At 36.5% G+C, this 26,747-nt stretch overlaps 2 protein-coding genes across 2 annotated transcripts; both read left to right on the top strand.

Moving 5' to 3' along the window:
- The first annotated feature begins 792 nt into the window (after positions 1-792).
- Positions 793-4,412, top strand: LOC125218784 (putative inactive receptor-like protein kinase At3g56050). The gene is made up of 9 exons (XM_048120552.2): positions 793-1,174; positions 1,258-1,396; positions 1,464-1,535; positions 1,642-1,785; positions 1,877-2,014; positions 2,409-2,911; positions 3,048-3,238; positions 3,363-3,495; positions 3,584-4,412. Exons 1-9 carry the CDS (start codon positions 1,069-1,071, stop codon positions 4,135-4,137), a joined length of 1,980 nt encoding a protein of 659 aa, XP_047976509.1. The 5' UTR covers positions 793-1,068; the 3' UTR covers positions 4,138-4,412.
- Positions 4,413-23,341: 18,929 nt separating this feature from the next.
- LOC125224448 (uncharacterized) lies at positions 23,342-24,972 on the top strand. Its single transcript, XM_048127845.2, has 5 exons — positions 23,342-23,799; positions 23,883-23,959; positions 24,043-24,079; positions 24,159-24,273; positions 24,352-24,972. Exons 1-5 carry the CDS (start codon positions 23,574-23,576, stop codon positions 24,776-24,778), a joined length of 882 nt encoding a protein of 293 aa, XP_047983802.1. The 5' UTR covers positions 23,342-23,573; the 3' UTR covers positions 24,779-24,972.
- Positions 24,973-26,747: the final 1,775 nt, after the last annotated feature.

Genomic DNA, 26,747 nt, shown 5'->3' with positions numbered 1-26,747 from the left:
GATTTAGACATGAATTATATTCATATGAGTATTTGTTTTGTTTTGTTTTCTTACATTTTTATGTTGAAGAGTTTTACCCGGACTGCTATTTATTTCCATATATCCGATTTTTAATCTTATTTTCTAATTTACTTGCACTTTGTTTTCTAACAGAAGACCAACACATCTATATTTAGTTTCTATTACGTATCTCGAGTTTTTTGCCCTTTCATTATTCATCTATATCTCTTGCAACTCCCTATTGCCTATGTTGCAATAATTTTTGGCTATAACGATACGAAAAACTATCTAAAATTTGGGCCCCCCAATATAAAATTTCTGGCTTCGTCTCTGATGGTACGTTGTCACTTTAAAATTGATGTCACTAACACACCCCTCAACATACATCTATATAGATATCATTCGGTTACTATAATTCACGATTTTATAATTATTCATTTATGATTTGGCCGTGAAATTATTATAACTAGAGAAGATGATTATGACTTACTATTCAATCTTATAAATAAAACACTACTAGTAGTACATATTTAATTATGAGGTAGAATAAGTTATAGTATTGTTAGTTTTCAATTACAATTATGGTTTTTTTTCTTTTTCTAATATTCCTTTCATCCTAAGAAAAATGATCCATTTTTCGTATTATATGAGATTTCATGTATTAAGTGAAGAAAATAGAGCAAGAGAAGAAAAATAAAATAAATAAAAGTGTTTATACTTTTAATTTTCGGTGGGAAGAGTATTTTTTTTCAGAGTCATTTTGTTGATGTTTTTGGTTTTAAGTTTTAACTGAACGCGTTTTGAGGAATCAATCAATCTTGTGAACGCATTCGCATTCAAGTAGTCCTCTCGAGGCCCTTAACCTTTTTGCTTCCAATTTGATTCTCCCCCTCCTCTCGCTTTCGAGTCATTCAACGTTTTTATTGTATTTGCATTTCTATCTGTGTGTTCGACTGAGTCAACCACGTTAGGCGGTTGAGCTACTTTCAAGAAACTCGTTCTGTTGCCATTTCGGAGCTGGCTTGATTATTTCATTGCAATTCTACTCGAATTGGGGTTTCTGATGAAATGAAAGAGCCGTGGAGTTCTCAAAATCGGTTCTTGGCGGCATTTGCTTTATGCAGCCTTTGTCTGCTCAACAATTTGGGTTTTTGCTGGTCTCTCAATGATGAAGGTATGATTTTTTTGTGAGTTTTCTGCCTTTGAAATTGCAATTGAAGATGGGAAATGAAGTGGAGAAGCTTTTTGCTTGAATAGGCGTGGCTTTGCTGAAATTTAAACAAGAAATTGTGAGTGATCCACATGGAGCTTTGTCAAATTGGGTTGATGAAATTGGAGTGGAGAATCCATGTTCTTGGTCTGGTGTTGGCTGCTCAAAAGGATATGTTGTTGATTTGTAAGTGATTGAATTAATGCTTTTAATTTGTTGTGGATTTTGATGTATAGAACATCTTATATTTCAGGAACCTCAGAGATCTATGCCTCAGAGGTACTTTGTCTCCTCATATTGGGACCCTAATTCACTTGAAATCTCTGTAAGATAATGCTATAGTTCAAACAATTCAAATTAGTATTTTATTTCCTTGCCAATTTCGTAATCTGTTTGCAGTTTTATTTACTTGAAATTTTGTTTGTTTGAAGAATTCTGCGCAACAACTCGTTTGCTGGTGTGATCCCGGAAGAAATCACTTACATAAAAGGATTGGAGGTGTTGGATTTTGGATACAATAACTTTAGTGGACAGCTTCCTTGTAGTCTAGGCAACAAATTCTCAATGACACTTCTGTAAGTTGGATTGAATGAAGCCTGCTCTATCCTTTGATGGAAAATCTTTTTCTCCGTGTGATGACTAGGATTCTTTTGTGTTGTGATGCAGTTTACTCGACAATAATGAGCGTATTAGTCACATATGTCCTGAGATTTATGAACTTCAGAAGCTATCGGAAGTTCAGGTGGAGGAGGAGCTGTTGTCCAGATCCAAAGAGGCAGCTTGTGAAAGCTTATTTACGCCATGGTATATACAATCTTTTCACCGCCTTTTGACTTGCTTCGATTCTTGAATGTTAGCTTGTTTGTTCGTTTAGGTTTTGATAAGTCGCTGAGATTGACGCATCACACTCCCGTTATAGCTATATTTTCTGTAGTTTGGATTTTAGCATTCTGGTTTGTCTGATTATTACTGAACTCATCTTATATACTGAATCATCCAGTTCTTTATCGTAGTTGATAGAAAACACACATTTCAAACCTATAGTTAATCTCGAATCTTGTTGTTTCTCTTACCCCTATTTTATTGGCCTACTGAGATCATTAATCCCCAAATTTAAATGCATCAGAGTCCTTATTGACATTCAATATTACTTTTCCTTTTCAATTTCATGATATCCATTAGACCATTACCTGCACAGGACTTCTTGGGAAAAACGAGATGCGGGAGAGCGGAAATTATTACAAGAACCACCGATAAGAAAAAAACAGCCCTTCAGGTTCCGTCTTCCACCAAGTTCCCCTCGAGAATTTCAACCACCCTTAATTCCAGATCCAGATTTAGCCCCAGCTCCTACTCCTCCTACTCCTACTCCTGCTCCTGCACCTGCTCCTTCTGTGCCTCAGTCTCCCCAGCCTGCGCCTTCACCTTCACCTTCACCTTCACCTTCACCACCTTCCTCTCTCTCTGCCCCTTCCGCTGACAATAATTCTCGAACAATACTTCCAGAAGCAGAGAATCGAATTCGCCCAGCTAAGAGAAGCACAAAGAATCTCACAATTGTATTGGTTGCAGCCATTGGTGGCTCTCTATTACTTTTGCTTGTAGTCATTGGTGTCGCCGTCTATCAATATGGTAAAGTTGCAACTGTCAAGCCCTGGGCGACGGGATTAAGTGGACAGCTGCAGAGAGCGTTTGTAACTGGTACGCCTTCTTACCTCTACACTGCAAATCATTTTTGAATTGATGTGATTAATTTCATTGTTCTTGCATCGTGAGCCATAACGGATCTCGACTATGATGAATTCTGTCACTAAATTATCCATTCTTGGCGTCTCAGGTGTCCCAAAACTCAAGAGATCTGAACTCGAGGCAGCTTGTGAAGATTTTAGCAACGTGATTGGTTCAACCTCGATTTGTACCTTCTATAAGGGCACATTGTCCAGTGGAGTAGAGATAGCAGTCGCATCCGTTGCCATGTCATCTGCAAAGGACTGGTCTAGTAATCTCGAAAGCCAATTCAGGAAGAAGGTGCAATTTATGTGATTATGTGTTTCATGAATATCTTATGTATGTCTACATCCCGTTCTAGAAGGAGATCTGTCTTAGAGGGATAAAAATCTAGTCGTTGACACCCTTTTCGTCTGCGTTTCAGATTGACTCGCTATCGAAAGTGAATCACAAGAATTTCGTCAGCCTACTCGGTTTTTGTGAGGAGCAGGTGCCCTTCACAAGAATGATGGTTTTCGAGTATGCTCCCAATGGGACTCTGTTTGAGCACATACACAGTGAGTGCTCGTTCCTCTTGCTTCCTTTTGTGATGTTCCGAATTACTTTCTGTTTAAGCTGACATTCATTCTTCCACCTATATTGTAGTAAAAGAAGCGGAACACTTGGACTGGACAACGCGACTAAGAATAGCAATGGGAATCGCATACTGCCTCGAGCACATGCATCAATTGACACCCCCGTTAGCCCACAAAAGCCTGACCTCCTCGTCAATCTATCTAACCGAGGACTACGCTGCCAAAGTGTCCGACATTGTCTTCTGGGACGAGGGCGCTGCAGCAGAGAGGCAAACGGATCCGCAGAGCAACGTCTACAGCTTTGGCGTGATACTGTTTGAGATGATGACCGGTAGGCTTCCATACACTGCGGGTAGTGACTCTCTTGAAGACTGGGCGTGCGACTACCTCAGCGGAACACAATCTCTGAGGGAAACGGTGGACCCGACCCTGGGAACGTATCAGGAGGATCAGCTCCAACAAATTGGTGAACTCATAAGGTGTTGTGCGGATGAGAAGCCGTCGATGAAAGAGGTGTGCACGAGGTTGAGAGTGATCACCGAGATAGGGCCCGATGGAGCCATCCCGAAGCTTTCGCCCCTTTGGTGGGCGGAGCTTGAGATTCTGTCGACTGAAGCCAGCTGAGGTTGGGAGGGAATTGACAGTCATTGTTTATTGGCTGTGGAGGAAGCTTTTTGCTGCCTCTTGGTATAAATTGAAGTATGTAGAGAGGGGTAAAATCAGAATATGGTGGTGAATATAGTCTATGTGATTCTTTTATTATTTGGTGAAAGATGTGAAGTGAGGTTTAGTGTAAATGGCAAATGCAGTTCAAAAAGCGGGTGTCTAATTGGAACTAGTGTAACACATTTGATGTGCATATTATTAATTTTATTCTTATATCAAATCAAATTTTGAGTCTAGTTAGTTATAGTAGAGTATATAATATTCCTTGTCAACAATATGTAATAAAAATTCTAAAATAATTGTTAGAGTAGCGCAGTAGGTTCCGAAGGGGCTGAGTTGTAAGAACACAAAATTATTACTCCATACATTTTATTATAAGTGATGCATATTCCTTTTTAGGGCGTCACGGGACAAGTGAGACCTTTTCTTTTATGGCAAAACATTACTCACTCTATCCCGCTTTAGGAGTTCTGGTTGAGATAAACTAATAAAAAATGCCTACAAAATAAGTAAAAAAGTATTAAAAGTGAGTCCTAACATACACTACAACATTTATTTACTACACACTCAATTAAAAATGGGTTCCAACATCCACTACAACATTTATTTATTACACACTCAATTAAAAGTGAGTCCCAACATTCACTACAACATTTATTTATTACTCACTCAAACACTTTCTTAAAACATGTGCCTGACTCAACCAAGACTCCTAAAATGAGACGGAGGGAGTAATATTATATCTATCTTTTAGTCTATCCTCTCCTACTTTTTCTCTTTACTGCTACTTTTTTTCACTTATACTTATTATTTCTCAATTTAACAACTAAACACCAATACACCATTACCTTAAACCTCTACCAAAAGAAATGCGTCATATGTAATGGGATGAAGGAAATACTTCCTCCGTCCCACTGAAGATGACCCACTTTTCTTTTTGATTTGTCCCAATCAAGATGACTCATTACTTAAAATGAAAACGCATTTATCTCTCTTACTTTACCATTTCTCCACTTTAACTATTTATCATCATTTTTATAAAATTGGTGCAAAAAAGTGACTGAGACTCCTAAAGTGGGATGGAGGGAGTAATAGGATCCATATGACATTAACTTTTCCAACTCACTTTCTATTACATTTCTTAAAAAAAATCCGTGCCGGATCAAATGGTGACAAATTATTAGGGATGGTGGGAGTATAAAATTAAAGGGTAAATTGCCTAAAAGCCACAAACTTTGGTTTTTCCCACAAACTAAAAAGTTGTGCCTAAAGTCACGAACTTTATTGGATCGTGCACATTTCTGTTAAAAACATATCCCACATGGCATGCCGGAGGAGTGACTTGGCAAAATTTCTAACTGGGCACAAAACGACGTCATTTTGTGCTTTTTTTATTGAATCTACTTTACACGTCGCCGATTTCATCCCTAAACCGTATGTCAACGATTTCACTCTTGTCGATGACATTTTTCGTCAATTGAATCGGGGTTGCACGTTCGAAATCAACCAAAAAGAGGTTATATTACCCGAGTTCAGAAATTTTGCCAAGTTACGCCTCCGGCATGCCACGTAGGATAAGTTTTAAACGGTAATATGTCATCAGGTCTGGTAGTTTGCACGATCCGATAAAGTTCGTGACTTTAGGCACAAGTTTTATAGCTTGTGGGAAAAACCAAACTTTTTCGAAAATTTGTGACTTTTTAGGCAATTTACCCCTTAGATAAATTCTAGGAATATAATACATTACGAGTTTATAATTATGTATAGGAGATCCAAAATTTTTGGATAGTTTCCATATTTAAGTATATAATTACTCCCTCCGTCCCGCTTTAGCAGTCCCATTGACTTTTCTGCCATCTTTTTGTAAAAATAATAAAAAATAGTTAAGGAGGAGAAATGGTAGATTAAGAGAGAGAATAATATAGAGAAGAGTCTTATCTACATTATTGTCTCTCTTACTTTACCATTTCTCCACTTTAACTATTTTTTATCATTTTTACAAAAAGAGGGCAGAAAAGTCAATGGGACTGCTAAAGCGGGACGGAGAGAGTATTTCATAAATAAAATGATGTGTTTAATATGCATATCTAGTTCGACATAAGATTCTTTATGATGCCATTTGTCAATTAATTATAAGTATGACATACCACATCGTCATGCCAACTTGGTATGTTTAGTCCACCAAATTTTTACTTGATGCATCATATGACCTTTATATCTTTTTTTTTCGACCAATAGCAAATGTGCCAACTTTAATCCTACATTTACTTCTTTGAAAAAAAGTTTCAAAGTGGAAATAAAAAGAGGCTAGTCTAAAGCATTCCCAACTTGCGACGGAGATGCTCGATCATCTCCGTGAGGTATTAGATTTGAGCCGGGTTGTCCGTCTGCCTAAGGGCGTTTTGCATGTCCAACAACGTCCTCCGGTTGGCAGCCGCCACCAACTATGCGTAGGCAAGTCCCACTGCCGAAGTCGGGGCCGGGGCTGCGGCCTGTGAGGATGTCGCCTTTGCCTTGCCCTTGTTCTCGGCAGCTTGACGCTAATGGGACGCTAGGAGGACACCGGTGTGCCGGAACTCTCATCCTCGAACATCGGTTGGTTGAGGTCCATCGGCTGCGCGCCACTGTCGCTGTTCGTATAATCACCGGCGGCGGTGTTCTTCGCCCTCTTCGCCGCAGCCGATAGGGGCAGAATCCCTCCTTGGAACTTCTGCCTGTCCTTGAGGAGGAGCCAGGAGTTGTAATGCTTGAAATCGCCGTACAATGAAGTGTATGTCGCGATCGCTTTACTCTTGCTGCTGCCCTGCTCCCTCTGGCACTTCTCGTACTCTGCCCGAGAACAAATTGATTTGCTTCTTCACCTGATTCTAGTGCTTGCGGAGCTACTCCCTATGGAGCTTGTAGGCGACCGACGACATGACCTCGTTGTATTTATCAGCGATGTGCTCCCAGTACGCGATTTGCCTCTGAAATATCAATCCAACACCGAGTCAAGACTTCGGTTTCATCCAGGTGGTAGTTCGTCCTCCCTGGGGCGAACTCTTCATTCTTCTCCGGAAGGGGAGGGGGCAACTTCTGGGCCCTTTGCCTGGTCCGCTTCTTCTTGATGGTGGAGCCCTTCGGCGGCGGTGGCAGCGGCTGCGGAGCCAGAGGCGCGGCGGGGTGGGAGAGGGCTCCATGCACATAGCCCGTTCGAATCCGTGCTGAAATCGGGATCTTACTGGGTGTTGGAGTCGAAAGGCCGTTATTCATCAGGGTCTGTACCTGGCCACCGTGTACCACCACCGAACATTGGACTATTCGAACTTGGGTAATCACCGGGATTCATTGTAGTGTATGGAAGAGTGAGATAGATAATAGAGAATGAAATAGAATAGAGTGAATGAAAGTAAAATGGTGTATATTTATAGATTTTGAAGAATTAAAAAAAAAGCGTGCTATCGTCTGCGGTATCGTCCGCGTCCGAATGACTATACCGCGTCCGTTTTATAGATTTTGAGGCGGACGATACCCATGACTACAGTGGTGGACTATCGTTCACCCCATTGAGGATTATCTAACTTGTGCAGGTTTTATGTCTCACATATGTGAAATGCGATAGAATCCTAAATATAATTGGATTTTAGTATAATACATATATTTGGTATAAGACACATTTTACCCAAATTAATTAACTATCAATTAATTAAATAATCATATTAGAGATTATTTCTCCAATTATAAGGAATGAATTGGAGTTATATATATGTGTCGATTGATTACATGGAATGAATATTTCATTCTTTGGCAATTAAGTAAAGAAACTTTCGTACATATTATTATGGTTTGATTATAATTGATTGTGATCAATCGATGGAAGATTATATTCTTGGTCAATAAGAAATGTCTATTTTAAATAGCCTCTTTGATGGAAAGGGCTTTAATATTTAACAATTAGGGTTTGTGCTCTCTCTGCCTATAAATACAATTGTGGTGATCCCATCAAATCACACACATTACAGAGAACACATAAACGAGGGAAAGAGAGAGAAACAAATTCTTGGAGTTGCAGCTGTGCTACTACGTCAAAGAAAGTCCGAGGAAGTTCTCTCCGTCTTCCTCAATCGCTTCCGCTATGGATCGCCAAGGTATGTTTCGATCCTATTATATTTATGGTTGTACGTGAAATATATGTTGTTCGAAGATCTTGCTTTATTTATATTCAATTATGTATTCTTGAATATATGATGATAAATAATTTTTAACATGTGGTATCAGAGCATGGTTGAGAACTCATGTATTTTCGTACCAGTGAAACCATAATTTATGTCTTTTGCTTTAAATCTGTGCGCCATGAGATAATTAACTGTGTTTATTATCTTGTTGTTTTATGGATCCAGTAACTATTTTATTGATGAATTATTTTCTGAATCTAAATAATTCAAAACCTCGAATAGAACGAAATGAACTACAAAATCTTGTGAGAATATTTTTTTTTTCAGTCAATGCACGTTTTATATGTCCCCTCTGTGCCATAACTTAAATGTACTATTTGTTTCCAAATTAGTATATATTGGAATTGATTATGGATGTTGGTGGATTCTGTGATATTTTATTACAGGCATGTAGTTGGAATGATTAGTGAATTGAGTTAATTCAAGTTAGGTTTTGAATATGGTGAATTCACGTGTGTGTATTTGTGTATAACATATATACTGCCGTCGTTCTTCTGCTTAAGGAATTGATGAATTTACTGTGTATATACTACGTATAAATTGAGTTTGTATATATGTATCGACGAATTGAGATTTTAATTTAATATTTCATGATTATAAATTTATTGAGACGGTGGAATAAATGATTACATAATTCAATTTATCTTTTAATATATATAATCTTGATAATATTATATTTATTTTGCAATCACCAAAGTGAGGTAAAATAATAAGAGTTTATAATCAAATTAAGTGAAATCTGCTTAAACAATTAGTCACTATACATTTTTTATTATATTATGTTTGTTTTGCAATCACCAAAATAAGGTAAAATAAGAAGAGTTTATAATCAAGTTAATATGAAAATCTGTTTATGCAATTAATCATCATGCTTGTTGTAGCTATTCATTATCTAAATAGTTTGTTTGTCATAAAAGGTCTAGATTCCCAAAGGAAATAGTCTTTGCGACATAATGAACACTAATGGAGTTAATAATTTAAATTGGTATCGATTACCCAAAGGTAACGCCAATTTATTTTTACTCAATTATTGAACTAGGATATGGATATTAAAAGCATGATTTTTATTATTGTATGAAGACTACCCAAAGGAGTTTTCATAATTGCCTCATGATATGTGTTTTCAAATTAATGTTCGTGTTATTATTCAAAGCTTTTATATGTGAGCATTCATCTTTTAATTGCTCCTATAATGTATAACATTTTTTTTCCTACTAGTATGTTTACCTCAAACGTTCCCCAACTTAATGGAACTAACTTCTCTGAAAGGAAAGAGAAACTTGAGTTCACTCTTGGAGTAGTGGACTTTGACCGAACATTGTTGAATGATAAGTCAATGATCTTATTATCAAAGTAGTTAGGCTGATTGCCCATAATGCTTGGGTAAAATCTAACAAGACTAAGTTTACAGTTCATTAGAATGTTCATTGCAGATAAAGTCTCTCAACGACTAATATTGCAAAAGAATGTTTGCAGAATGTTGAGGATCGCTTCACAACTGCATATAACTCTCTTGCATAAAAACTTATGAAGGATCTCATAAGCATGCAATAAATGACTATGTGCGAGCATGTGATGGACATAAATAACATCTCTTCTAAGTCGGAAAAGTTAGGATTACAGGTGGATGAAGACTTCTTTGTCCAATTCATCCTAACTTCCTTACCTCCTAATTATGGACCATTCCAAATTGATTCACTATAAAAGATTAGTTGACTCTTAAATAATTGGGAAATGTATTGGTCTAGGAGGAGCATAAGATGAAGGAGCGTGGAATGGGTGCATCTCATGCTCATATTGCAACCTAAGAAGCGTCTAAAGGATAATATTCATTCGAATTTATCATTCTTATGGCATAACGGAACTGGATCAAATTTCCAGTGAAAGAATTAAATGGCTTATAAAGGATAATATTCATTCGAATTTAGACTTTACAAGCATTACCGTTTGTGTGGATTGTATTAAGTGTAAACAAACCAAACACAATACTAAAAATGCCACAAGAAGCAATGAGCTCCTTAAAATTATACATGCAGATATTTGCGGACTTTTTGATGTCTCGACTTTTGGTGGAGAAAAATATTTTATCACCTTTATTGACGATTTTTTCGAGTTATGGATTTATTTATTGCAAGAAAAATCTCAGGCACAATTGAACATTTTATGACTGAGGTTGAAAGACAATTAAATAGAAATGTGAAAATTATTCGATAAAGGTGTTGAATTTTATGGTCGTACCACTAAAATAAGTCAATTATATGGACCTTTTGCCAAATACTTAGAAAAGCATGGAATTTATGCTTAATATACTATGCCAAGTACGCTTCAGCAGAATGATGTTGCTGAGAGACGAAACCGAACTCTCATGGAAATGGTTAGAAGTATGATAATTATACCTTATCCATAACGTTTTGAATTTATGCTCTTAGAACCACTATTTATGTATTAAACTGAGTTTTTAGTAAGATTGTACCAAAGACTCTCTTATGAACTTTGGACATGTAGAAAACCAGTTTGCAGTACCTTCATGTTTGGGGTTGTCTAGCGGAAACTAGAGTATACTCTTCGCAAGAAAAGAAATTGGATTTCAGATAGATAGTGGTTACTTTATGGGTTACCAGAAAAATCCAAAGGGTATAAGTTGTACTGTCCTAATGATAGCATGAGAATTGTGGAAACTGGAAATATATGATTCTTAGAGAATGGTGACATCAGTGGGAGTTTTAACACTCATAATGCGGTCATTAATGAAATAAGGGTATAACCTTCTTCCCTCATTTCCTCAAGAATTAAGTGTGTCAAATATTGCTGAACAACCCGAACAATATTTGAATGACCAACCACTTAATGATGATGCCAAAGTCATTGAACATGCGTGTGGAAGAAGCATCTACAAAAGTGCCATTTCTGATAACTGTGGCTAATATCTCCAAGAATCTGAATGTGATATAGGAATACGTAATGATCCAGTTTCATATTCACTAGCCATTAAGTGTAATATTTCTAATAAATGGATTAATGCCATGATAGAAGAGTTAAAGTCTATGGATTATAGTAAAGTCTAAGACCTTGTCGAATTACCTGACGAAAGCATATTGGGTGTAAATGGGTCTTCAAGACCAAATTCAACATAAATGGTTTAATCGAACGATTTAAATCTAGACTTGTTTCCAAAGGTTATACTCATAAAGATAGCATTGATTATAAAGAGACTTTCTCTAATATATCAAAGAAGGACTCACTTAGAATCATTTTGGCACTTGTAGTCCATTTCGACTTGGAACTACATCAAATGGATGTGAAAAATTGCTTTTCTAAATGGCGAAGTCTACATGAAACAACATGAAGACTTCATTAAGAAAGGGAATAAAAATTTAGTCTGCAAATTTAAGACATCAATTTATGGACTGAAAACAGGCTTCTCGACAATGGTATTTTAAATTCCATGACACTATTACTGCTTTTGGTTTTAAAGAAAACACCGTTGATCGGTGCATATACCTCAAGGTTAGTGGAAGCAAGTTCATATTTTTGATTCTATATGTTGATGATATATTGCTTGCTAGTAGTGACATTGGATTACTACATGACACTAAAATTATCTCTCTAAAAATTCCAACATAAAAGATATGTGTGAGACATCCTACGTCATAAGGATAGAAATATCTCGTGACCAATCACGTGGACATTTGGATTGTCTCAGAAAAGACTACATAGATCGAATTTAGAGAGATATAGGATGAGTGCATGTTCTCCAAGTATTGTTCCAATTCATAAAGGTGACAAATTCGGTTTGAATCAATGTCGAAAAACTGAATTAGAACGCAACGAGATGAAAAATATTTTTTTACGCATCTATCGTGGGAAGTTTGATGTATGCTCAAGTCTGTCAGCTTTGCGCTCGAAATGCTACGTCGTTACCAAAGTAACCCTGGCATTGATCACTGGAGAGTTGCAAATATGATAATGAGCTACTTAAAGGGGACAAAAGATTTTATGCTCACATTTAGCAAATCCGATCAATTAGAAATGATTGGATATTTCGATTCAGATTATGCTTGATGTGTTGACTTTAGATAATCAACTTTTGGTTACATTTTTCTTATGGCTGGAGGAGCCATATCATGGAAATGTGTAAAGCAAAATTCTAATTCAACATTCACCATTAAGGCTGAATTTATGGCTTGCTTTAAAGCATTAATGATTGCAAAATTTTATTTCCGGCCTTGGTATTGTCTCCTCAATATCCATGTCCTCGAAATTGTATTGTGATAATAGTGCAATCGTATCTTTCTGTAAGAATGACAAGTATTCAAAGGAGCTATACACATGGAATTAAAGTTTCTTGTCATGAAAGATGAAGTTTGGGAACAAAGAATATATCTATATAATATATAAGCACACAACTTATAGTAGCTGATCCATTCACTAAGAGCATCCCCATCCGTGCTCTTAGCTAAGGACAAGCTCAAGGGTCCCACCATTCAATTATTCAATTTAAATACTCCAATTATTAAAAACATTTCTACATTATAAAAATACATTAAAAAATAAAAATTACATAATTAAAATACTAAAAAATAAAAATATATAATTAAAATCCTAGAAAATAAAAAAATACATAATTAAAATCCTACAAATTAAAAATTACACACGTGGAAGACTACTCCTCTAACCCCAATCGCCTCTTGAGACCCCGGATCATTTGCTCATGTGTTGCAAGTTACTCCGGAGTCATCTTAGACGTATCGTTCAAATAGAGTTGGCCCAAGAGGGTCCACAACGAGTTGTTCGGGGGTGGAGGCACAAAGGGAGCGGGAGCGGGAGTCGGGGCGCGACGGCGGGGGCGGTTGGCCGCCGCCTTCTTCCTTCCTTGTGGGCAGGAACTGCTCGGGCCAGCGTCGGGGCTACCCAAGTTAGTTCCGGCAAGTTGGGTAGCCACATCATCGGAGGTGCCGTCGGATAGGGCTACCTGTTGGGACTACCGCAGCGGAAGACACGGAAACCAAACAGGTCCTAGACGGATCTATTTAGGTGATTATGCATTCGACTCCAATTTCATGCAATTTACATAGATCTATAGATATAACATCAAATAAACACATAATCATGCAATTTGATGTAGATTCGATTGTTACCTCATAATCCATCATTGGATTGACGTAGCTAGCTGCACCACCCGAAGATCCTTGGTTTATCGACCACGAATCTTCCGTACTATTCCCTTGTCCTTGATTTTCCATCCGTGTGGGCGGATCTTAGATTATCAATTGAATAACTTTGAATGGATCTAGGGAAAACCAATACAAACACCAAATTGTCTAGATCTAATCCTATGAATTAGGATAGATCAAGAAAAATAATCAAAACCCTAATTCTCTCACGTGCTAGGCACGAAAATCGATGCCAAGAGGGAGAGGAGAGGAGGTGCCGATTTCTAGGCTAGGGTTAGGGTTTTGTGTTGTCTTGGATTGTGTGCTAGGGTTTCCCTTTCGTTCATTATTTATGGTGGACCTTGTTGGGCTAGTAAGGGGATCCATGGAGTGACTTAAGTGTTGGGCTCACCCATTAGATAAATTACTAATTAAATCAAATGACCCATGATTTAATATATTATCAATGGAATATTATTTTATTCCACTAAAGAATAATATTGCACTCCCACTTAAATCACCAAATTACAAATAACTTGGGTCCATTTTATTTTATAATATTTCCCGCGTTTAAGATTATCTTGATCCGTCAATTTAATTCTTTTGTCTGCTATGTGACTAGAATTAAATTAATTCTCCAAAGAGTTTTTCTAGTTTGAAACTTTATTTATTATTCGTGGAATAAATTCCAGCTGCGCAGATTTCTAAATAATAAATTCCTCTTTCAAACACCTCATTGGGGATCACCCTTTTAGGGATTTAATCATACAACACTGGGCACGCGAATTCTATGAAATAATATTCCAATACCTTCATGTTATTCAATTACTACCACCCAAGATATCATGAACTTGAGTTACGTACAAACTCTCACATATTGATATGTCAAAGTGGCGTTTGATTGAATAAACAATATTGATATTAATATCATAGACTAGAAAATACTAAACTTTCTGAAATATATTCTTTCAGTAGATAGCAATAAAGAATACATTTCGGATTAGATCCTTTCAGTGCTTTACCACACCGGTGTTACTAATCTCTTCTTAGGTAAGAGAGAATTATCACAAACACCGCAACCGTACCAATAGGTAGCCAAAGCCTATCTAGGTTGTGAATACGTTTTTCTTCTTACTAGGTCTGGCCAAGTCCCCTACTAGAAAACTCATGAGGAGATTCATCGAATTTCCCTACTTGACCTTCTTAGTAAAAAACCTTAGACTTGTTTATCATATTTCAATAATAAACCATTATATTATATTATTCATTCTCATAATTAGGTAAACAAGTGGACGTGGCGTTTCTCGTATACATGCACAAGCTGACTGTACAAAGGCATGTACGCTCGAAGCATCTTTTAGTATACAAACCCCAACAATCTCCCACTTATACTCAAAGAATGCTTTCGAGTATACCAACCGCTTTATTGGCCTTGTGCTACACATTCACACACATTTTCTCCCACTTATACTCAAAGCAGGCTTTGGCCACTATGTACTCAAAACTATAATTCTCTAAAAAGAATCTACCAACATAGTTTCCTAGAGTACATAAAACGAAAATATACATGTAATTTATAACCTTAATTCTTGCTAAGGAGCGGGCCCAAGTCGATGATGGATTTCTCTTTATTTCTTATCTACCTCACGAGTGGAAGACCGATGTCCTTTCCGGCCCACTCCGATGATGGTTCTCTCTTATCTCTTGCATTGCCTACCCACGTGATGGAAGACCGATGTCCTTTCCGGCCCACACGTGATGGGACGTGTTAAATTCTCTCAATTCTGTCCCACATCGACTTGGTGATGATCCAATCTAATCTATATAAGTGTGGATAACCCTCCCCCTTATGAGGCCTTTTAAGGGGTGAGTATGGTTCTCTTATCTCTAGCATTGCCTACCCACGTGATGGAAGACCGATGTCCTTTCCGGCCCACACGTGAGGGGGCGTGTTAAAATTCTAATATCTTGTCCCACATCGGCTTGGTGATGATCCTATCTCTTCTATATAAGGATGGATAACCCTCCCCCTTATGAGGCCTTTTAAGGGGTGAGTGACCCATGTCTAATAAAAGCCCAGATAAATCTAACTACAAAATTTCACAATCATATGTAGAATAAATATTTTAAAGATAAGATGAAATTGCTTAGAATTTACAGATGGAGAATTGGCCACAAGCACGTGAATTGCCTGACCCCCCTCGTGTACATACCATGCAATTCATGAGCACAAAAGTGTAGATAATTTTGATTTTGAATAACAAAATGATCAGATCAAAATGATTTTGTGTATGTTGCTATACTCGTCTATATGGCATTCACTTTCTATACTTGGATGATATACATGATTGAATATTTGAAAAATTACAATATCCCTAAATTGTTCAGCCCATCACACGATTTGGTGTTGGAAAAATTCGAGAGAAATATTCCACATAAAATTAAAAATCCTAATAGTTGGATACCATATAAATAGGTGAATATATTTTGAAATAGTTCAAAATATTTATATAATCAGGCAAATCAATTTGATTAATTGGAAAAAAAGAGAGCAAAAGCTGCTAATTTCAGAGTTACGTGGGAAATATAATACTCCCTCCGTCTATTAATAGGAATCTCATATTTCATCTCTAACCATCCGTAATAGGAGTCTCGGTTTAATTTTACTATAGATGATAATAGGTCTTACATTCCACTAACTCATTCAACTCATATTTTATTTAAAACTAATACTATATACAAGTGGGATTTATATACCACTAACTTTTATTTATTTATTTTTCTTAATATTTTTTATAACTCGTGCCACGAAGAAATGAATTTTTATTTATGGACGAAGGAATACTATCTGTAAATATAGTGAGATGTCACTTACGTGGGACAGAGACATGTGACAAAGAAACGAAAAATACCTTTGTGTTACAATTATTGAACTAAGATAATTAAATATACTCCATCCGTCCCATTAAAGATGATTCACTTTCCTTTTTAGTTTGTCCCAATCAAGATGACTCATTACCTAAAATGAAAACTCATTTATCTCTACTTTATCCCTTCTCTCTTACTTTACTCTCTCCATTTAATACACAAAATAAAGTTGCATTAAATCCCGTGCCGCCCAAGGAAGGGGTCTATCTTCCTTGGGACGGAGGGAGTACTGTTCTTCAAAAAACATGCATACGTATATATCCATGGGATTAGGTTTCAACAAATAGTATTTTTGTTACTTAATTGTACGCAATATACATGCAACTATAATTGGGTTTCAATTCATGCACCAAAATCCACACCACCTATTTTCAACAAGCCCCTTCCTAATCAACGATGGATAATCTTGTAGGGTGATTACTGATTAGTAACCTTTAGGTATATTTTTTTGTCGCAGGACGTGACACTATGAAGTAGTGGGGAATATTACAATTTATTTCTTAATTGTGATGGTTGCGACTATGTAGTTTATATTAGAGCATCTCCAATAGCGGCTAGCCCACCGGCTAGCCGATTCGCGGCACTAGTCGGTCGGCTAGCCGAACTACTGCGACCGGTGAGCGCCGAATCGGCTAGCCATTAGGCGAGCGCACGCCGATTTGAAGGTGCTGGCGATCGGCCAGCGCAATTTTTTTTATTACTATTATTTAATTTTTGAAACACTATATATTCACGATTTTCACGTCATTTTCATTTGCACCACTTGTTTTAACGAGTTTTCTCTCTATCTAAATTTCTGTACAAGAGCAACATCGAGAGATGGACAACAACAACCAGTCTACTCCGGCGACGAGCGGGTCTCAGACTCCCACGGTACTCATGGGATCTGGATGGGGGCAGATGGGCAGGCAGTACAACATGTACCCTTGGCAACAGTTGATGGGATTGATGCCGGGCGGGGGACAGGCCAGCGGCGGGCAGCCAATGCCGGGGTGGGGAGGTACGTCGCAGATGACGTCGCAGATGATACAACAGATGATGGGGATGATGCCGGTATGGCAGGGGGGTGCAGCCCGAGATGCAGGGGTAGCCGGGGAGGGGGGGAGACACGGTCTATCGTCCCACTCTTGACTTTTTGACGGCTTCGTCTCACACATCGACCCCGGTGGAGACGCAGTTCACTGGGATGACCGTTTCTCATTACAGGAGTTGGGGATGGATGTCGAGGAGGCAGACACTCCCGTTCCAACGGGGGGAGCAGAGTGGGGTCGGGCCGCGGCGAAGAAGAAGAAGAAGAAGAAGAAGAAGAAGAAGAAGAAGGTCGGCGAGTCGTCGCAGCCGGCTGTTAACGACACCACCGGACGGAGGAAGTGGACGGACGATGAGAACGTCGCCCTGTCCAAGGCGTGCGTGTCGGTTTGCGACGATCCTCTGGTTGCGAACAACCAGAGGATCGTCAATTTGTGGGCTAAGATTAGAGCAGCCTACAAGGGGAACTGCCCGCATGGAAAGGACTTCACCGGAGAGGAGTGCCGGAAGGCGTGGGAACGCATCAGGGCCGCGGTTGGCCAATTTTTGGGCTTGTACGCCAACGCCCTCGACATGCAGACTAGTGGACAGACTGAGGAGGACTGCCGGAGGATAGCGGAGAGTCTGTTCCCCGTGCCGGGGACTTATAAGGATTTCACCTACTGGAACTGCTATCTGGTGCTGAAGGACTCCGAGAAGTTCCGGGTGGGGGTCGAAGCTGGGTGGCCGAAGAAGCAGAAGCTGAACTATTCCGGCGATTACAGCGGCAGCAGCGGCTGTTCCCACGACTTCCCCCGGGATGCTGAGGAGTTTCCGTCCCTTGCATCGTTTGCTCGCCGCACTCGCCCGGTTGGCCAAAAGCGGGTGCAACGGGCAGCGAGGGGAAACCCCCCTCTATCGCCCCAGGAGGTCCAGTCGGAAACCCCCCCACCCGCGTTCACCTTCTTCTGGCGTCAAAAAACGCGGGAGCAGATGTACACGGTCTTCCAAGATTGGAAGGCCGCAACTGACCCCATGGAGAAGAGGTTTCTCCACTCGATGCTCGAGAGCATGCGGGTCGATTTGGATGCCGCGAGGGCACAGTTGGGGGCACAGACGCGGGCTCAGATGTGGAGGTCCCGGGTGGCGGCGACGGAGGCGGCGACGACGACGAGGAGTAGAGAGAGGCGGGGCTCGTGTGTAGAAGCCCGATTTTTTTAATTATGTAATTTTTTTTTATTTAATGTAATTTTTTTTAATCAATGTACCTTTTTTTTATTTAAATGAAATTAATGAATTTTCTCGTATATGTCTCGTAAATTTATTTCCGTAATTTGTCATAAATTTAATACCGTAAATTGAATTATTTTTATTGCTGCTAGCCTGTGGCTAGCCTATTTGCTTAAAATGATGATGTGGCAGGTGGAATTTTAGTGCTGATGATGTGGCAGAGGAAGAGAGTGGCTAGCCTGTGGCTGGCCTAAAGCCATTAGAGATGCTCTTATGTTGGCCTCAAGCAGAAAGTATTTTTTTCTTTGTTAGTTACGAATTTTATTGTAACACATAAAAATATAGGATTATAGTAAGAAATAGAATTACGTATGTAGAAAATATACTTTATAAAAGTGGTTTATAATCAAACCGTGCATAATATGCTGGATCTGAACACAAACAGATAACTAAAGATATTCACAATTAGTAAAAGAATTAAAATAACTTATATTTTAGGGATGAAAATGTAGTACTATGAATTAAGCGAACCAAACTCTAGTGTTGTTTGTTAGTTCATAAAGTTTTAATTTGTCTCAACTGTGTATTCAAAATGTTAAATCATAAAGTCTGTATTTTTCTTAATTGTCTCATATGTATACCAAATGTTTTCTTTTGATGATGTTCATAGTGACGTATTTCACTAAGATATGATTTTTTTTTATTTGATTTTCCTTTATTTTCTTTTCTTATTTCAATAAACCAATATGGTATAGATGAGACAACTGAAAAAAAAATTAAAATTTTAGTAAAGTTTATATCAATTTCAGACTTAGTAATTTAACAATTCAATTTTAAAATTTATGAAAAACTATAAAGAATTTGTAAAATACTACTTAGCTAGTCCAGACATACTGTTTTGGTATCATTCACTTTTTCTATAGATCCGCATTAATAGCTTCCCGATTTCACAAGATAATTACATAATAGTATGACAGGTTAAGAACACAGGTATTGTTGGGGGTTGACTTTACAGCTTGGGATATTGAATCCTGCTCACACTATCATTTTTCCCTTCGTATAAAAGTATTCTTGAATTTTTAATATTGACAACTCATAAGCACACCACCTAATTATCTTTATTTCCATCTCATATGAGACAAATTATTAGGTGGAATAAAAAGGAATCGGGGTATGATAAACCCAATTAAAGAATGTTACGAAATTAAATTAAAACACAAGAAACTGAGGAAAGAAATGAAGGAATAAAATATAAGTGACACAATTAGTAAGAGACGCCACTGTAATTCTGTAAATGACAGAGGATCTCAAATACCAAAACGATTCTAGCTAATATAGTACTCCACAACTTTAATTTTGTAGATACTGTCCTCAGATAATTATAAATTGTTTCGATAGAGAAGATGGTTCATTTTAAAACTTTTCTAAAAAAATTGGTACTGTATTTCTGTTCTTGATATTTAGAAAATGGTTGGTTCATTTCATAATTTTGCTAAAAAAAAACCTAGTACTACTGTATTTTAGTTCCTAATTCTTTCAGTTCATGATTGAATATCAGGAACTGATATATTTTGTGATGTCAATTGATATTAATGTATCACAAAACTAATATGATTTCAGATTTTAAAGTTTACATGTAAATAAAGTTCTCGCTGAAATCGCCCCTAAACCAATATATCCAACAAAGCTTACAAAAATAGATTTTATAAATATATTAGGAGTATATATGTAGGCCAAAAAAGAACTTTTCAATATAAAATATCTGATACCTTTAAAACCCTTAATTATACTATGATAAATTCATGATCTGTTGAATGCATTATATCATGGATTTGAATTCCATATATATTCAACAAAAGTTTTAATTTAAAAAGTCATACAGTGTTTCTACAAATTGTAATATACATGTTCCACAACAAAAATAATGATTCGCAATTTTTATTTTAAAAAATATTTTCGACCATAGGCATGCAAAAACTCCACATTAATTGCATACAATGTCACAAAGAAAAAGGGCCAATTAAGTAGCGAAGTGAGGGCAAGATGCTTGTGATTAATAAATAATGAGAAAAAAGGATTTTTCTCTTTAGAATTAGTTGAAAGTAAGCAACTTTTCACAGTCCAATAAATCCGAATGACAATACACACGAGCGTAGAATATTGAACTCTAATTTCATGCAGCAAAAGAAATGACACATGAATCTCATCAATGCTACCACATTGACAGATCAGATTTAGATCATTAGCATATAAGTTTTCCATCAAATATCGCTCATTCATTTTAAAGGAATAAAGATAATTATAAATTTCAAATAATATTCAATATCATTTTAAGTTTTTACCAATATATGTTGATTTAACGAAATTCCATTTTTTAAATGAACCCAATCATATTTTTAGATGAAGTTAAATGAACCCAATCATAGAGTTTTGAACCATGCAAAATTTAATTTTAATACAAAACACAGAACCAATCAACCAGACATACAAAGGTTATGTTTCGATTATTATTAGTTTATTTTTAGACCCTTTTATTAAAAATCACCTAAAATGTTCTTAACATGATCTCAAAGTTGTATTTTATAAAATGGTCTAAAATTGATTAAATAGTGACCTTCCGTGTTATTGGTTAATTATTGACCTATCAGATTGATAAATCTTATAGAGTAGTTAGGATTTGACGTGTATTTTGTATTGAGATCAATTTTTTGTATTAATCATTTTTCTATACATATGTGTACTATAATTATATTAAAATTAATTAAATTAAAGTTTCAATCGCTTAATGGAGTAATAATCTCGCATAAGGAGACATGAAATAGTTGACCAAGCTGACAGCAGTCGCTAGATGCCCGCCCACAAATCCACACCAACATATGGCCCATTCATTTACAACTAATTAAACAATAAATTGGGAATATTAATTAATTAATTTATTAATTAGTACAGTACTGAATTTTTCACTTATAACGTGCTAATTTTTTGCATTACACCAAATTCTATAATAATTAATTAATAGCCAACTATTATGCTAACCCAGAAGCATCTAATTTAAGCAAGGAAGCAGCCCTAATTTTTTACAGACATTCCATAATGAAAAAAAAAGTCAAATAATGAGGTACGATTTAAGTTGTAGTAGCATTTGTTGTTTATATATAGAATCTAAAACACAGATTTCTTTATTACTTGTTGACAAGAAAAACTGCTCCTAAGACTAGCACAAGACAGTTTTCTTGATTCTTGTCTGAACAAGTTTTGTCTTTTTTATAAACATGAATTAATATAATAGTTTTAGTCCTCATCCCTTCTGTTACTCCGACTCATATATGTGCTTTGATCCATTTTGCACATGCATCAAAACTCACAGGCCTTTCTCACAAAGATACGTTAATATTCTTGAAAACTGTGGCTAGATCGATCTTAATTATCAAATATTATGCACGCAATCAAATGTATAAGTTGAGGCATATTCTTATTTCTACATTATTAACTATTACTCCAACTACGCTTTGGAAATATAAAGCGTGAAACCTTATGAAATCGGATAATAATTAAATTAACCAATTAAGTTGGATTTGAACTTCTTAAAAAATCAAAATGAGTTTGCTCTTACATCATTTATGGTGTTATTTTGCAGAGTAGATTCGGTCGGTGATCCTAATTTTGACTAAATGGTCATCCAAGGAGAAACATTCTCAGACCATCTTCAACCGTACTCCATAAATGAGTTTTAGTATAGAAATCTTCTCCAACCATACACCAAACTCAAACTCATTTTGGTGTTTTTTGTGAAACAACACCAAATATGGAGTTACTGCATAAATTTTGTGAAACAAAAACCCCAAAATGGTGTAAATTTTGAATTTAGTGTAAATGGTTGGAGTAAAACTACTTTTTGGTGTGACGTATACTAAAAAATGAGTTTGTGTTTGGTGTAAATGGTTGGAGATGGTCTCGATCAAAGATAATAATCTAGTCAAATATATAGAAGTTCCTACTCCTTTATTCAACCATAAACTTAAAATTAAAATTTTCATCTAAAAAAAGCATTGTGTAGGTAAGTCAATGCATACATATACTCCATCCGCCCGATAAAAATAGGCCGAATTTCTTTTTTCGTCTGTCCCATAGAAATAATCCAAATCCATTTATGGAAACCTTTTTTTATAACTTTATCATTTATGACCTCACCATCCATTATAATATTTCAACCATTTTTTTTCTCATTCTTTTTACTTTACCAATTACATATTAAAACTCGTGTTATCTCCAATTAGTCTATTTCTATGGGACGGGTTCAAATATGATAATCATATGATGAAAATGAAGAACCGTTTTCAACTTTTTGACCACAAAGGTTTGCTATGGATGCATCTTATTGCTAGATGAATGTACGTAATGCTAGAGTTTCGATGAACGAAAATTTATTTTTTGAGTGTAATTAATATAACCCACAATATATATTTGCATCTTATTGTTAGATGAATGTATGTATACCAGAGTTTCGATGAACGAAAATTTAATTTTTGAGTGTAATTCATATAACCCACAATATATATTTGCATAATAAATCATCACATCATGATCTTCGTCGGCTAGGTGGTTGATAGAGCCATATAAAGGAAATCATGTATCTAAAAAAGTAAACCTTGGTTGAAGAGAGAGAGAAGGAATTCTTCTTTATATTCCTAATCAAGGATTTTTCATTCCCAATTCTAAAAACTTCCCCTCCTCCTCCATCTACTCTCACATAAACAAAAAAAGGATGCCCAAAGAAGAAAGAATTGAATTCAGAGAAATCATATCATAGCTATGCACAAACAAGCTAGCTAAAAATCTTGAAAACTTTGAAATTGAAGATATGGAAAATTCAAAGAGCGGCAGAGAAGAAGAAGAGGAAGAAGAAAGAAGCGAAGACGACAGAAGCAACAGCTCAAGTAACAGCACAGTTGAAGAGAACAATGGGAAGAAGGCCAGCTCTGGATCCGTAAGGCAGTATATCCGCTCCAAAAATCCCCGTCTCCGGTGGACCCCGGAGCTCCACCTCTGCTTCGTTCACGCCGTTGAGAGGCTTGGTGGAGAAGAAAGTGAGCCCTCGTGTCATTTCAAGGATTTCTTTTTTTATACAAAAGCATTAATTACTATATGTTTTTGGTTTTGATCTTTGCAGAAGCTACGCCAAAATTGGTGTTACAACTAATGAACGTTAAAGGGCTTAGCATTGCTCATGTCAAGAGCCATCTTCAGGTATAATTATACAATTAAATCATGTAATTTTTTGGTTGATTTTCAGAGTAACAACTTAATTAGTTGTTTTTTATGTTAATTAGATGTACAGGAGCAAGAAGATTGATGATCCCAATGAAGGTAAGCCAAATATCTAATGATTTTTTTGTTACAAAAATTAGGGTTTGTGTTGATATTGATTAATTTGGGAAAATTGTAGTTATTTCACAACAAAGACGAATCCTACTTGATGCCGGAGATCGACATATCTATAACCTCAGCCAACTCCCAATTCTACAAACTTTCAGCAATCACACATCAATTTCTACCTTGAGGTTTGTGACAAATAATTTAAAATAATTCAATAATTTTTCTTGATCAACTAAAATTTAACCCTAATTCAATTTTTGCAGATATAGGGATGTGGTTGTGGGCAGCTCAATTAACAGTACTAATTGGGCAACACCAAACATAACCAGAAATGGATATATGTCAACAAATTCTTGGAGATTTATTGATCACAAAAACTTAATGTTAAATCAAAGATTTTGGCAAACTGCATCAAACTTCCACCAAGCAAGCAAAGTTCAAGAAAGAGGCCTAGCACAAGCAAATGCTCGCCCGTTTCCTCTACCCGAGCAAGCCCCGTTGAAGAGAAAGCAAGCCTCCTCGGAGCTCAACCTTGACCTCAGTCTCTCTCTGAAGACAAATGGGAAGAAGACGAAGGCCGCGTATGATCATGAAGAGGTCGACAGCAGCTTGTCGCTCTTGTTATTTTCGGCCTCGAAAGAGAGGAAGAATGGAGATGAGGTGGCTGCTGCTTTAGATCTGAGTTTGTGAATGGGAGAGTTTTCTGAGTGAGATTTTTTTCAAGTACTTCTTGTGTCATTGCCAATGCACAGATCTAAATTGTCGAGGTAATGTGTGGTTTGTTTTTTTCTTGATTCTTGAATTGTATGCAGAGATTAAAATTAGTATTTTAATGTATAGACTAATTGATATAATCTGAAATGGAGCAACTAAATTAATATGAACTGCATGAATCTTTGCGACTGTATTAAACAATTTGAGCATTGCAGATCTTTGTCTCCGGAATTTCGGATTTTTGTTTTCTACAAGTAAACTACTGAGAGCTCTATTTATTATTGCTGGATGAACTTTTACCTTAACACATTTTAAGATTATCGGAGCATTCTAAGGCGCCTTTTGGCGACTGCCAACCCAGCAGTGCAGCCGAGATTATTTCTTTTCTTTCTTAGTTTTTAAGAGTCATATTCCCTCTATCCCAAGATAGTTGGGTCATTTTTTTCTTTTGCAAAAATTTTATCCTCTCTCATACTTTACTCTCTCTTCATCTCTATTATACTTTTTACTCTGTAACCTTTAACACATCAATTTTTTCAATCTCGTGCCAAAAACATTGGGACGGAGGGAGTATAATATCTGTAAATTTTCATGTCTTTTCTTAATAATAGTTGCATAGAAGTCTTTGATCAACTACTTTCTCCATCGCCCAATAAACTTCTCATTTGTTTTTTTCTACTTTTGGTAATGGACTTCATATTTCATTAACTGTAACTTACTTACAACAATTCATTATAAAACTAATATGTAAAAGCAGGATTCACCTTTCATTAATCGCTTCAACTCACTTTCTACTATGTTTCTTAAAGTTTGTGCCCAGTCAAATGCATGAATTGGTGGCCGGAGGGAGAACAATATATAGAAAGACAAATTAAAACTAGTGATATCAATTCTAATTAAAGCTTGTGGTATTATTTTGGAATTGTTCATAAGAAATTCTTTATGAACGATGGATATATTGGAGTTTTGATAGGCTAATATTGGAGTTTTGATAGGCTAATTCTCAATTTTGTCTTGATTGGTTTTGGCGGTGATAAGTCGGTAGCGGCGGATGACAAGACGAGGTGGAACTTGGAAATTGATAGTGTGGAACCAAGTGGAAAGGTTTGGAAGGGAGATTGTAGAAGACTATAGAACTGCAACGCATGAAATCCAAAAGTACAATAAAAATCCTAAAACCAAAAACTACTACAACCCATCGTTCCAACCCACAACCCGGTTGGATCAACCCATTAAACCCGCCAATCCTAATGGGCAAACCCATTTAGCCTGTTTTTGTATTCGGGTTGCAAAATTACAACCGTACTCCGCTAATTTTATCCGACTATTCAGGCTGGCCCATATATTTCAGATTGGATACAAACATAAGTAAATCATAGTGCATTAGACCGTAACGTGATGACTCCATTTCTGGTCATCCATTTGTAATAACTATCATAAAAGTGACAGCTTTAAAATAAGATTGCATGACATATATCTTTCTTTATTTAGTGGTCGGAAGATGCGATGAGTAAAATTTAATAATCCTAGCTCTACGTATACATATCGTTTGTTTGAGTTTTGCGATTATCAGAAGAAAAATTGCTATTGATGATAGAGATTCGATTATGAGTTGATATAACATCCAAATTTGTCTGAACAAAACTCTGTGTATGTGTTGTTTAATTAATTAAATACAAGTAAATTGTTTTAATTCTATCTATTTAGCGGAAATGAATTATTCATATTAGAAAATTAGTTAACGTAGCCCCTAAAATAACTAGTATTTGCTTCCTCGATCGTGTATATATGAAATTAATTAATGTAGCTCCCTAAAGAAAACTTTTAGTAGATCAACTTTCCATCATACGAGTATATATTATTTTAAAATCTACATCAAGTCCAAATGCATGCTACATTTATTTCCACGGAGTATTTTAATTTTTAAACGAAATGCGATTTTCTT

This window comes from Salvia hispanica, chromosome 1 (genome assembly GCF_029641045.1).
Source record: "Salvia hispanica isolate PSC_SH4W2 chromosome 1, Shi_PSC_v1, whole genome shotgun sequence".
NCBI lineage: Eukaryota > Viridiplantae > Streptophyta > Magnoliopsida > Lamiales > Lamiaceae > Salvia > Salvia hispanica.
Note: the sequence above shows the minus strand (reverse complement) of the source record. Positions and strands in the feature narration are given on the sequence as shown.